The sequence below is a fragment of the Austrofundulus limnaeus genome, unplaced genomic scaffold (genome assembly GCF_001266775.1).
Source record: "Austrofundulus limnaeus strain Quisiro unplaced genomic scaffold, Austrofundulus_limnaeus-1.0 Scaffold1, whole genome shotgun sequence".
Taxonomy (NCBI): domain Eukaryota; kingdom Metazoa; phylum Chordata; class Actinopteri; order Cyprinodontiformes; family Rivulidae; genus Austrofundulus; species Austrofundulus limnaeus.
Window position 1 is genome coordinate 4,298,457 of NW_013952403.1, and position 14,071 is coordinate 4,312,527.

At 37.4% G+C, this 14,071-nt stretch overlaps 1 protein-coding gene across 1 annotated transcript in view; it reads right to left on the reverse strand.

Moving 5' to 3' along the window:
* Nucleotides 1–381: 381 nt before the first annotated feature.
* LOC106515990 (uncharacterized) overlaps nt 382–14,071 on the reverse strand; it is a 17,784-nt gene continuing 4,094 nt past the window's right edge. The window contains exons 3-7 of the mRNA XM_014006097.1: nt 12,244–12,272; nt 10,243–10,371; nt 9,832–9,898; nt 8,251–8,358; nt 382–1,629 (exon numbers count right to left, since the gene is read on the reverse strand). Of these exons, the coding sequence (XP_013861551.1) occupies nt 1,060–1,629; nt 8,251–8,358; nt 9,832–9,898; nt 10,243–10,371; nt 12,244–12,272 (903 nt within the window). The 3' untranslated portion in view covers nt 382–1,059. The remainder of the gene's footprint in view (nt 1,630–8,250; nt 8,359–9,831; nt 9,899–10,242; nt 10,372–12,243; nt 12,273–14,071) is intronic.

The following is a 14,071-nucleotide window of genomic DNA, read 5'->3' on the forward strand; positions in this document are numbered from 1 at the left end:
GTAGGTAGGTAGGTAGGTAGGTAGGTAGGTAGGTAGGTAGGTAGGTAGGTAGAGATTTTATTGCAGACTCAAAGTCCAAGTCACATAAAAAGAATAAATCACAACAATAAAAGAAATAAAGTGAAATTTTTCTTTTTGTGGTGTTTTAAATCAACATTTATTTCTAAAGGAAAACAAAAAGAACTACTGTTGACCAAAATTATTTACAATTTAGTCAATCAAAAAATAATATTATAAGTAAAAAGGAAAAAAAGCACAAAAGACCATAAAAATAATGAATTCAGGAGCTGGAATGAAAAGCTGAGTACTAAAATTGTCAGAAAAGGAGAAAGAGAAATAGAAATGTGAACAAATGGGCAGATGGATAAACAGAAAAATACACCAATTTGACACAATATATTAAGTGAAATCATAGCATCACCAACAGAACCTGAAACATAAAAGCAAAATTTTACAAGAATGGGTCCAAAAAGACTAAATCAACATTTCTCAATGTTCAAAATATCTGCACATAATTTACATCTTTAAGGATAATTTTACTCACTACATCAACATCTTCACACATTATTACTACAGAGTTTCCAAATATTTACAAGTCTTTGTTTGTGTGCACAACAAAAACTAACATAAAGTATATAATAGAAAAAATCCAGCGTGACCAAGTAGTACGTACCCATTTCCAGTTTTCTATTTTTTGTTTAATTGATTTTGTGGACATTTTATATGGTTAATAAAACAAATATCTATTTACGACCCAGCACATTACTGGACATTATGTGAAGCACAATTTTAGACAAAAAATTATAAAGCGTGTAAATTTTGAATAGTGCTGTAATTTTTTTATATTTACCCTTTTATTCCCTCATTTTATCGATCCAATCTTTGTTTTTACCACCTGTTCTTTTTTCTGTGTTAAACCTTTTAATTTCTGCTGTTTTTAATGTTTCGTCGTTCTGTTTACGGCTTCGTTCTTCTACAGGAACTGTGAGGATTGTGTATCAGGTTTTTACAGCTGACAGATGTTGAGGAGAGACATAAATGAAAACAAACATCCTGCGTTCATCCGTTTACGCCCTGCTGCTCCTTCCCTCCGTCAGACTCTTTGTGCGTCTGCAGATGCTGGATGAAACCGTCCAGGATGAGCTGAGCCGACATGGAGTTCACGTCCTCTGCATCCTTCTCTAAAAGCAGCACCTTCAACCCTCCCCTCCCTTCCCACCTGCCTGCGCGGGCCTGCTGCTGGGGGTCCAAAGGGGTGCTGGCGCTGGCCCGGGAGGACTGCTGCTGGGTTGTGGGGTAAACGGGCTGCGGTTTGGCTGGAAAACTCGTTCTGTAGACCGAAGCGTCGCTGTCAGAAGATGATGGGAAGTGGGTTGACTCAAGCTGACCCGAACGACCAGGTTTGTTTTTGTTCTGAGGCGGACTTGCTTTGACCGGCATGAAGGCCGTGACCCTCTGTGACCCGGTCTCTGATTTGTTCAACCAGTCGTGCTCCTCCTCCACCTCCTCCTCCTCCTCGGGTTTAGGGTCAGAGGATTGGTTGACTGGAAAAGAGGTGATGAGGAACTTCTGAACTGCTTCGGCTGATCCAAAGTGCTTCTCCAAGAGCTCCTTCAGCAAACGTGGCACCTAAAACAGAGAAACTCACAATTTATCTCTCAATTTACTTGATGCTTTTGGATAATATAATCAGCTAATGGCAAATTTTGATGTCAATCTGTTAGTACTGTGTCAGGGATACAGCAGGTAAAATAAGTATTGAACACGTCACCATTTTTCTCAGTAAATATATTACTAGAGGTGCTAATGACATGAAATTTCCACCAGATGTCGGTAACAACCCAAGTGATCCATACATACAAAGAAATCAAACCATAAATGTCCAGAAATGAAGTTATTTGTAATAATGTGGAATGGCACAGGGAAAAAGTATTGAACACATGAAGAAAGGGAGGTGTAAAAAGGCATGGAAAGCCAAGACACCAGCTGAACTCTCTCAGTAATTAGAAAACAAGCCTGCCCCTTGTCAGTGCAAGTTAATATCAGCTGGTTCAGTCCCAAATGATGAAGACCTTCACAACCTTATTGTTGCAAAGCATAATGATGACATCGGTTACAGAAGAATGTCTAAACTTCTGAAGGTTCCAGTGAGCACTGTTGGGGCCATAATTCAGAAGTGGAAAGAACATTATTTCACCATAAACCGACCACGACCAGGTGCTCCTCGCAAGATTTCTGACAGAGGAGTGAAAAGAATTATCAGAAGAGTTGTCCAAGAGCCAAGGACCACTTGTGGAGAGCTTCAGAAAGACCTGGAATTAGCAGGTACGATTGTTTCAAAGAAAACAATAAGTAATGCACTGAACCACCATGGCCTGTATGCACGCTCACCACGCAAGATTCCACTGCTGAAGAAACAGCATGTTGAAGCTCCTTTAAAGTTTGCTGCACAACATTTAGACAAGCCTGTGTAATACTGGGAGAATATAGTCTGGTCAGATGAGACCAACACTGAACTGTTTGGATGCCAGAATACACATCATGTTTGGAGGTCAAATGGCACTGCACATCAGCCCAAAAACACCATACCAACAGTGAAGTTTGGAGGTGGGAACATCATGGTGTGGGGCTGTTTTTCAGCATATGGTACTGGCAAACTTCAAATAATTGAAGGAAGGATGAGTGGAAAAATGTGCAGAGACATTCTTGATAAAAATCTGCTTCCATCTACCAGGATGATGAAGATGAAACGTGGCTGGACATTTCAGCAAGACAATGAGCCCAAACACAAAGCCAAGGAAACTCTCAGTTGGTTTCAGAGAAAGTAACTAAAGCTGCTGGAATGGCCCAGCCAATCACCTGACCTGAATCCAACAGAAAATCTATGGAAAGAACTAAAGATCAGAGTTCATAGAAGAGGTCCACAAAACCTTCAAGATTTGAAGACTGTTTGTGTGGAAGAATGGGCCAAAATCACACCTGAGCAATGCATGCCACTAGTTTCTCCATACAGGAGGCGTCTTGAAGCTGTCATTGACAACAAAGGCTTTTGTACAAAGTATTAGATAAATTTCAGTAAGTGTGTTCAATACTTTTTCCCTGTGCCATTCGACATTATTACAAATAACTTCATTTCTGGACATTTATGGTTTGATTTCTTTGTATGTATGGATCACTTGGGTTGTTACCGACATCTGGTGAAAATTTCATGTCATTAGCACCTCTAGTAATATATTTACTGAGAAAAATGGTGACGTGTTCAATACTTATTTTACCCGCTGTAGCTAGCTTTAGAATTTCAGCTATGTTCTTCTAAATGTAAATGTGGGCATTCTCACAACTTTCTAGTATTGCTTTAGCATTTAGCTTTAGCATTTAGCTTTAGCATTTAGCTTTAGCATTTCAGCTAGGTTCTAAATCAAATGTGGGCATTCTCACAACTTTCAAGTGTTGCTTTAGTATTTAGCATTAGTAGTTAGCTTTAGCATTTTAAAATAAACAAATGATAAATTTATTAAAACTAAACAAACAATAATCACAATAAATAAATAAACAAACACACAGATGGTTACAGGGTCTGAAAGGGCCAGATGAGCACGTTGTAATGTTCAAAACTAAATCACATTTTTTTCACAGTGAACACAGCAGCAGCGTGTCCTGTGATTTTATTTTTTTTCTTCAAAAAGGCCAAGAATCCTCTCAGTCAGGAGCAGCAGATTGTGAAGCAGCTGTTGGTTCTTTGCTTGAGGTGAGCCTAACCAGCCATCAAGATGCACATTCTGCAAATGGCTTTCATGTTGTTCAAGCAACGACACAGAAGTGGGTGTGACGGGTGAGAAATTTTAAAGTGGTGCTTGTCTGTGGAAAAGTGGGAGGTTTAGTCAGTTTTCAAATCTCAACCAGGTTCACCTGCCATGATCTACGTGTTTCTGTGTTTCTCTGTTTCTCTGTTTTCTATTATCATTTTCTACGTTTTCCTGTGTTTCCTGCCTTAAACAGCCTATTTCCCTCAGTCAGTAATTTTCCATTGTCAGCCTCGTGTCCTCAGTCCTGCCACACCTGTTCCCTGTCCCATTAAGCTCAGTTGTCTCCTACCTTCTCGTCAGTCCCATTCTTTATAGGTCTTCAGTTTCACATAATATTTTTATATTGTGCTTTAGCCTACATCCTCATCCTTGTTCCTTAAACTCTGTTCATGTGAAAATAATAATAATTATAATAATAAAAGTTGTGTTTTGCTTTTTCAACATCTTCATATCAGCCTGCAGTCTCTGGGTTTGACCTTGCACAACCATGACATCGCTTTTTCCCCACCTCTAAGACCCTGGCCTCTTTCATCTCGAAGATGTTAACTGAAGCGGCAGAACTCCTGCAGAGCATTCACACTTTTCCTCCCTGTTTGTCCTGAAACAAAGTTCTGATCTGTTTTTTTAACCGTGTCACCTGCTGTGACTTTAAGAGTGTTCCTGCTGGGTCTACTGAAGGAAAAACACCTCCCAGCTGAGCTTGTCTGGCTTTCATAAATTACTTTTTTTTTTATCTGGAATGAGGCGTCACACGAAGCTGGGACACTTTTGGACATATTTTCAGCTCCAGGATCATCTGTCCAGATCTGCCAAGGTGGGTTCTAAAACTTATGGATCACAAAACCCTGATAGAGATGAACAGGAGGGTTAGAAAGTGTCATTTTCCCATACTCTGCAAGTTAGTTGCACTTCACAAAAACAAGACTGCTTGTTTAAGGGATTCTGTTTTTAGATGTTTGACAATCATCGCTCTATGACTTTTACACCTTTAGGACTTAAAAAATAAATGGGAAAATTTGGAGCTGACCTTCGTCCACAGCCCCTGGCAAAAAAAGGAGCAGGATTTTTAGAATCTGCATGCTTTTATGCTTGAACGTCAGTATAAAACACTAAAAATATGAACACACACACACACACACACACACACACACACACACACACACACACACACACACANCACACACACACACACACACACACACACACACACACACACACACACACACACACACACACACACACACACATATGCAGACAGACTGAGCAACCCCAGGTTCAATGCCCAAGGATATTTCAGAATGTGGAAAGGGAATTTGGGATCAAATATGCAGCTTTCTGGCGGACAGACGCTCTTCTGAGCCATAGCTGCTCATAAACATTACTAATTGGTGTGGTCTGAGTGTGTAGGAGTGGTTCACAGGACACACAACACACCAAGTCCAGACCAAAATAAACACAAAAATAGGGAGAAACCTCAGACCAGAAATCCACTTAGCCTTGAGAACCAAAAACACAAAGGCAGAAAATTAGGAAAACAGTATAGCTAAAAACTAAAGTTAAATTTTTTTTATTAAATAAAACAATGGCTTATTGTCAAATTAACAACAAATTAGCAAAATTGTATCTAAAAGTTAAAACTAACAAACAGTAGCTAAAATGTACTTTTTGTAAAATGGTAGCAAAAAATCCAAAATTAGTAACTAATGAGCTAAAAGCAACAATTTAAAGTCAAATACAGCAAAACTAAAGATAAAATTTGCAATGAGCCAATCAATAGTTAAAAGCTGAAACTATCAAGACAGAATTGATAATTATGCAACTATGACATTCAGATATTCAAACTATAATATCATTCTGTCATCAGAACTATGACATCATTCTGACATCTAAACTATGACATCATTCTGTCATCAGAACTATGACATCATTCTGACATCTAAACTATGACATCATTCTGTCATCAGAACTATGACATCATTCTGTCATCAGAAGTATGACATCATTTCTTTTAACATCAGCAAAACTAATTTCATTCTATTCAGACCTAATAAATTTGTAACATCTATTGATCACATTAATATAAAAATTAAAAATAAGATGTTAATGAGAGTAAATTCTACTAAGTTCCTGGGGGTCATCATAGATGAGTCCTTAAATTTAAAATATCATGTTGAACATCTTCAAACAAAGTTGTCTAAGTATGTCTGCCTGTTTTTTAAACTAAGATATTAACTGCCTCTATCTACACTCGCTATATCTATAAAACTTTAATTGAGCCACATATCAGTTATTGTAATATTATATTGTGCAACACTTACCCTAGTTATCTCAAGAAACTTGAAAGCCTTCAAAAGGAGCTAATAAGAGCTGTGTCGTGGTCTGAGTATAATGCTCCTACATCCTATTTTTTCCATCATTTTGGTCTCCTTCGGCTAACTGAATTAAATGTGTACCATAATGCTTGTATGATGTTCCAAATTGTAAACAAAATTAGTAAAAGATTGACTGAGCTCGTTCCATTTAGTAGTCCACAGCACAATAATGAAACCAGAAAAAAAAAACATTTCATTCATGCTAAAAGTAGAAGACTTAGAATCACCACTCTAACTTTGGCTTGGAGGGGCCCTCAGATCTGGAATGAGCTTGACGAGAACTTAAAAAGGTTTGAATTCATCTCCACCTTTAAAAAACAGTTAAAAACCAAATTGCTCTCTTTATATGTCTGAGACCACTTGTAGGATTTGCAATGGATGATCAGAAGTAGTACAGTCTGTGTTGTTTATGTTGTGTAATGATATGTATAAAGAATGTATGTTTGTGTAGTAGTATTTTAAATTAACCAGATTGTATGTACACACTCCTTTACGAGCTTTCATTAGCTTCTCGGAAACCTGATTCACACACTGTGGTATATGTACTATGTGAATTTTGCATTATGTAATATGTGAATAGGTGTGAATAAACTGAAACTAAACTGAATATGTCATCAGAACTATGACATCATTCAGTCATCAGAACTATGACATCATTCAGTCATCAGAACTATGACATCATTATGTTATCAGAACTATGACATCATTCTGTCATCGGAACTATGACATCATTCTGATGTCTAAACTATGACATCATTCTGTCATCAGAACTATGACATCATTCGTTATCAGAACTATGACATCATTCAGACATAAACTATGACATCATTATGTCATCAGAACTATGACATCATTATGTCATCACTATGACATCATTCTGACGTTTAATCTATGACATCATTCTGACATCAGAACTATGACATCATTCTATCATCAGAATTATATCAATCAGCTAAAACTGTCAACAAATTTGCTAAAAGTTCAAATGAGATCTAATGTAACTAAAAGACAAAATTATACCTGAAAGTTAAAACTATCAAACGATATCTTAAGTTTAAGTAGTGCAAAAAAAGTAGCTAAAATCTGTAATTGTCCACAAATTGGCTAAAAGTTCAAATAAACTGCAAAATTTCAAATGAACTCCAACTAGAGAATTTGCATTTCCAACAAAAAATCCAGCGTGAATGCTCAGTGCTGAAATATTTTTCCTCAGCTGCTGAACATGTTTAATAACAAAACTGTTAATGTGCGTTAAATTTGAACAGCTGACGTTTGTTGAAAGTAGGAAAATAAAAGTAGCAGAAGACAGATGATAAACAGAGTAAAACGATAAAATGAGTATAAAATTTAATTTTTTTTGTAAAATAGCCAAAGCAGTTAACGCAGCTAAATAATAGCTGAAAAGCTGAAATTAGTACAGAAATACAAGTTTGCTGAATTAAGCAGTAAGAAGCTGAAATTATCACAAAAAGGTGAATTTAGATGAATAAAGCTAAAATTACGTGAGAGATCTACAAAGTAGTTAAAAATGCAGAAAACAGCTGAAATTAGTGGAATTCAGCTGAAAGAAGCATAAAAAGTTTAATTAACAGAAAGAAGCTGAGAAAAAGTAAAAAAAAACTTGATTAAAAACCTAAAAAGTTTAAATTAACAGATGAAAAGCTAAAAGGAGCTGAAAGATAAAAATGCTGAATAAATGCAGAAAATAGCTAAAATGAGCAAAAACAGAAGTTGAAGGAAGCTGAGATTTGCACAAAGAAGTTGAATAAAAGCAGAACCAGAACAAAAGATAAAAACAACAGTGAAGATTTTAAAACATTTTAGGCTAAATAGCTGAAAAAGTATGAAATACCAGAAAACACCATCCATGGCATAAACGATTTAAACATTTTGATATAAATTAGATGTCGAAAAACATGGAGGAAAAAAGGATCATCTCAATAGTGTGAATGCTATGAGATGATCAGAAATTATCAGCTGTTTGGCCCTAGTTGTTCCTCTTCCCCCCTGCAGTCTGTGGAAATCTGTTGTGTAGATGCGTGTTTCTGTCCAGTAGATGGCAGTGTGCTCACATTAATGTTCTCCAGGGCTGTGATGGTCCTGTGGGCCTCCTCCAGTTCTGAGCCCAGCTGGGACACACGATTCAGCAGAAACTTCCTCTCACTGCTCACACTCTCAGACTGCACACACAAAGACAAGGGAGAAAGATAAAAAAAAAACATTTTACCCACGACTGGCTCGTCTCCAATCAGTGGTGCCAGTGGGAGAATTTGCAGGTCCCCCAGTGGCCCTCCAGTTTCATCCTCTTGAGTACCCATGTTTTTTTTGTTTTTTTTTTGTCAAATCACCTACCTATTTAGGAATATAACCTCATAGATATAAAAACAACCACTGATTTTTTAACAATTAAGAGTTAAGAACATTAATTTATATTTTATTTAAAATAAAAAATTAAATTAAAATTCAAATGTAACACCTCTGAATAAGGACAAGCAGACCAGTCTAAAACCAATGTTCTCAAATAAAGATGGAGGTTCTCATGAGGTTATATTCATGGATGTATGTATTAATTATATATTAATTAAATAATTGAAATAATTATATAATAAATATAAAATGAGGCAGTACAGTGGCACAGCTGGTAGAGCAACATATTGCCTCTATGGAAGAAGATTTCTAGATCAACTTTCTAGGTTGTGTTTACATCTTCTCCCTGTGCATGAGTGGGTTTTCTCAGGTACTCCAGTTTCTCTCACAGACCAAAATCACATTTATTAAAATTAATGTGTCACGAAAAGCAAATAACTCAATAATTTGGGATAACATTACAGTAGAAGTGATTGTTTTAGTCTTTATTTCCCGCTTTGGGTTTTTATAATTAGTTTTTGTTCACAAAATAAACACCAATACATAGAAGAGGTGACGGCTTTAAATTTTAAAAAGCTTGTTCCTTGTAAAAGTCTTTAAAATATATATTTTGACATTTTTTAAATGAAATGACGGCAATCATTTTTGTAGGGAAGTTTCCCCATCACATTTAAAATTTAATTCATTTAAACCCCCACATTTACCATAAAATATGAGTTCACACAGCGTTTCTCCTGCTCAACAAATAAATTTATTTTAAATTTATTTATTTTAAATTTAAGTGTTGGCCGAAGTAGGTAAAAGTTAGTTTTACAACCTGTTAAAATACACCAGAATGCAGGAAATGGCATCTACTTCTTTCAAAATTTCCTGGGGGAGGACCCCCCCCGACCCTCCCGCCAGTGGGTTCCCTCAACATTACAATTCTGCCACTGAAATATGTAACATGTAAGGACAACTCATTGTACTCCATGTGTAAAGATATAGAACGAAGTTAGAATATAGACTGTTGCAGATGTGCAGATAGTTTGGGGTCTTGTTTTCTGCCCCTGAACGTCACAAAATCAGTAATATTATCAGTAAAATTACAAATTGAACACCTGTTGGCAAATCTAAAGCTCTGTATTGCCATGGTTTTCAAATTGTCATTTTTATAACCACTTCATAAACATTTCTGTTATAGATATTCGTTTTGGTGTGCCACCCCTGGTTTTTCAGTGGCCCCCCCCCACATGCCCCCTGAAAAAAATTTCTGCAGACGCCACTGTCAATAAGTGATTCCTCACCGCTACGTGCAGGTGCTCCTCCAGTAGGTTGTCGGCCTGCTGGGTCCCAGAGTGAGTCTGCAGGAGACTTTGGAAACAAAGAGGACAGTTATTATAAGCAGCTGTTTGTGAGGCAAACACAACACCTGACACCCAACTGGAGCTCAGAGGGATATTCAGTCCCACTGCTCCAGTCTGAAGGAACGTCTGGAATGTGCTCAGCAGGCTGAAGCAGTTGTTTGGAAACAGAAACAGGCCTGATCAGGTCAGGGAGGAAGGTTTTAGTTGGTCTGTCCACGACGTTCCCAAAAAAGGACAAAACTATGTCTCTTGTTACTCCATGATGTCGCATAGATTAACAAATGTGCACACATTGTAACAATGATTGTTTCTGGATCATCAGTTTTCCACTCATATTCTGTTAATCGTCACCTCTTGTATTTCTCTTTAACATGACTCAGCTCGTCTCTGGTCCTCTGCAGCTCTGCCTCCAGGCTCTCGATGCAAACCACCGTCTGCAGCAGGTTCTGGTGGAGGTCCGCGTTTTCCTCCTGCAGTGCCCTGAAGCACAGAGAGACACAGCTTTAAACCTTTATCTGCTGCTGCAGTGTTCATCAGAAGAAAAAAAAACACAAAAACCTGAAGAATAACTCTTTACAAAACATTTCTTTATATGTTTGAACCATATTTCTTGCTAATATGCTGAAAAAAGCTAATTAGCTTTGTGCTGTGCAGAAGGGTGGTGTTTTTTGCTTGTGTATGCGTTTGTCTATAGTGTTAGCAACATTTCTCATGAGCCAAATTTTGTTGCATTTTTCAGAAAGTAATGATTGTTTGATCTGTGGTTTGATTTGGTGTTGGCCTACAGTGCTGGCCCAGCTGGACTCAAGATGGCTGCCACAGTTATTCAGACATGCACATTAAAAGCTACAACAGTCAGTTTTATAGATGTTGAGCTAAAATTTGACGTGGTGGTGCTGGGAGTCATCCACAACATAAATTTAGAGGTTTGACTGAAAAAGTCTGTGACTCCGTGATTTTTTTTCTGCTTAACTGAACTTATACTTTTTTTTTCAGCTTCTCCTTCAGAGAATGACAGGCCTTTTGTATAAATATTTATAACGTTTATGGAGCTTTGTTTTAAGGAACATCTTTAAATGATTTTTATACGTTGGTTTCAGTGTTGAGCAGGGTTCAGCTAATTAGATGACAGCAGATCTTTAATTTTTTTAGTGGTTTAGCTTTTTCACTAACTTTGAAAACCGTTAGCAGACCAATTAGCTTCTGCTAAATTAGTTTTTGCTAACTTAAGGTTCGCTAACAGCTAACTAACAAACTAACAGTGGCAGTGTCTAACAGGTTTTTGTCAGTCCCACCAGTCAAACTGAAAGGAGACAAGTGTGTGCGACACAGACCGTCTGTTAGTGTTACTTCTGCTAAGTTTTAAATTTTTCTGGTTTCGCATTAGTGAAGTTATACTTTTTTTTTAGTTAGAAAAGTTATATTTTAAGTTTACAGACTATGAGCAAAGCTAGCCAAATTTTGTCTCAATAGCTGTGTTTCCTAGTTAGTAGGCCTATTAGTGTCTGGTAGTGTCTACCACAGGTTTCTACTTGCGTAGCTGTTTAGCATTTAGCAAAGCTAATTTTTTGTTTAGCTGTGCCCACCACTAATAGGCTCATTAGCTATAAAACCTACACAACTGGGTGCTTAAGTTGTAGTATTTATGTGCCGAATATTACATTTAATGTGAAAATTAAGCTCTTGTAGATTATATGAAAATTAATACGAATATTTAAAAGTTAGTCTAAAGGAACGGAAGCCGAGAGTGGCCATTTTCTAACGAGGAGTTCATTTCCAGATGGTTTTCCATCAGTGGTAAGGTTTCCTTTTAAAGGCAACCTAGTGTACATAATTTTGTGTCATTTTTGTATCATTACACAGGCTGAAATTGCAATTTGTTTGTCTTGTGCAGATAACTTTTCATATCAGCCCTTGTCATTTAAGGAGATGGCATGGTTAGTGAATGATGCCCAAGAAAACCATTGAGAAATTAGCCTATTATCTCTAGAAAACATTCCTCATTATTTCGTGATAACGACATAATTAACCACATAAAATATCTTTATCACGAGAAAACCATGGAAAAAAAATATGCCTGGAAAACCGCCGCTCTCGGTTTCCGAATAAAAGTTCTTCATTGTGGCATTTTTTGTTTTCTCTTTACTCGACGGTGCACAGTTCATGAAAAACATGGAGATGGTTTTTTAAATAGAAGTTCCACAGCAACACCTCCTCTTCTTTAAACAACCATTGAGGGCAAAGGCACAGGAGGGAGGAGGGTCATTAATGAATTCAGTAAATCCTCAGACTCACAGAGAAAAACATGTGCAAACCTGGATTCAGACAACAGACAGAGAATAAAACACTTACTGAAAATCATCAGGATCGCACAGCATGTCCTGGAAAATTTTAAAAATATAAAAACAGTAGGTGAGAAATAGCAAGAAATATGAGAATATAGTTGATATACAATAAAAATACAAATCAAAGTAGGCAATTTGTACTCTAGTATAGGGCTGCCACGATTAATTGATTAATCGACAACTAATCGATTAAAATAATCGACGATGACTAATTTAATAATCGATTAATCGTTTTCTTTTTTTTGTTCTTTACTTTGTTTTTCTCTCCAAACTGCTTTGACACCTTCCACTGCCACATCTGCCTTTCTGTCCTTGACACACATGCACAGCAGTGGTAACTGGGGTAGGCCGTGGACGTCACAAAACATTATACAGACAGGCTCTGGTATCATGGCTACCTGACAACGGAGCTCAAAGTGTGGGATCATTTTAAGAAAATGAAAGAGAAACCTGTGTAATATCTGCAGAGCAGAACTTGCCTTCCACAGCAATTATTTTTAGTTAGCATGTAGCTAAAATCTAACCATGGTTATATAATAGCAGCTGCATTCTGGCACGATAAGCTGTATGTTTTATATTCAATTAATGTATGATCCGATTAGTCGACTAATCGAATAAATAATCGGTGATTAATCGATTATTAAAATAATCGTTTGTGGCAGCCCTATTCTAGTACATAAACAACATGTTTTTAAAGGTAAGTTTTGACTCTTGAAATATGAACACTCCTGCTATACTGTTGTGAGAACTTTAACCCCACATGCTGTGTTGTTTAGTTTGCATTCCAGAGGACAATGCGTCACCATCCAAAAAAAGCGCGCCCGGTAGTAAACTGGAGCTTTTCAACAGCTCCTTTTACAGAAAAAACAAATACGGCTTCACTTAAAAACACAGATTTTCAAAATGAGGAAGAATGAGGACATAAACAAACAAATTGTCACTTCACAGAGGACGTGACAAACTCAATAAATAATTGATTTGGGAGAACTTTGTGCTAAAATCATTTTGTTCTGTGAGGCTAAAGCACTGCAGGGTTTTTCCTCTTTATGTGAACATACAAAGCTGAACAAGTCATGTAAGGCCAGATCTGACACTACTTGTGAGAAAATCAAAAGGAAATCTTATGTAATGCTGGCTCATAGAGAAGGAAGGGGGAGTCTGAACAGATTCTTACATAAGAGCCACCTGATAGCTGCTCTAATTCGAGCTGCATCTTCCTTGGAGTGTTAGTTTCTGGTGCAAACTGCACAGATTCACAGTTCCTTTATCTGAACTCACGGTCCTTTCAGAGCACAAACTGGGCAGGGTTTTCACATCAAACAGAACAACACAGAGAGCGATGCGTCAGGTAGTTTCTGAAGAAATCTCCCCTGAAAGCTCCAGGGAATTGTTTGCTGCATTACAGAACAGTGACTCAGCTTGCAATGCGGAGTATTTGACACAGCCCACTCAGCCTGAGTCAGAGGCACGGCCTCTGCTTTTACTGCGTTCATTCTGTACGCAAAGATATTAACACTTACCAACAGAACAGTGCCTTTGTGGTGATAATCAAAACTACTTTTACAGCCAATTGAGCTGTGCTGTTTGTACAGCTTAATAAAAAGTTAAGCAACCATCTCCCATCCCCCTCTGCCACTAGAAATAAGTTCCCCACCTCTTTTCCTTCCAACTGAAGACTGGTGGGACTGGCACAATGTTAACATGTTAGACAGCTGTTATAGACTTAAAATTGGCAAAATCTAATTCACCGTTGGTAATGGTAAATGGTACTGAACTTATAGAGCGCTTTTCAAGTCCCTCCGGACCCCCAAAGCGCTTTACACTAACAGACATTC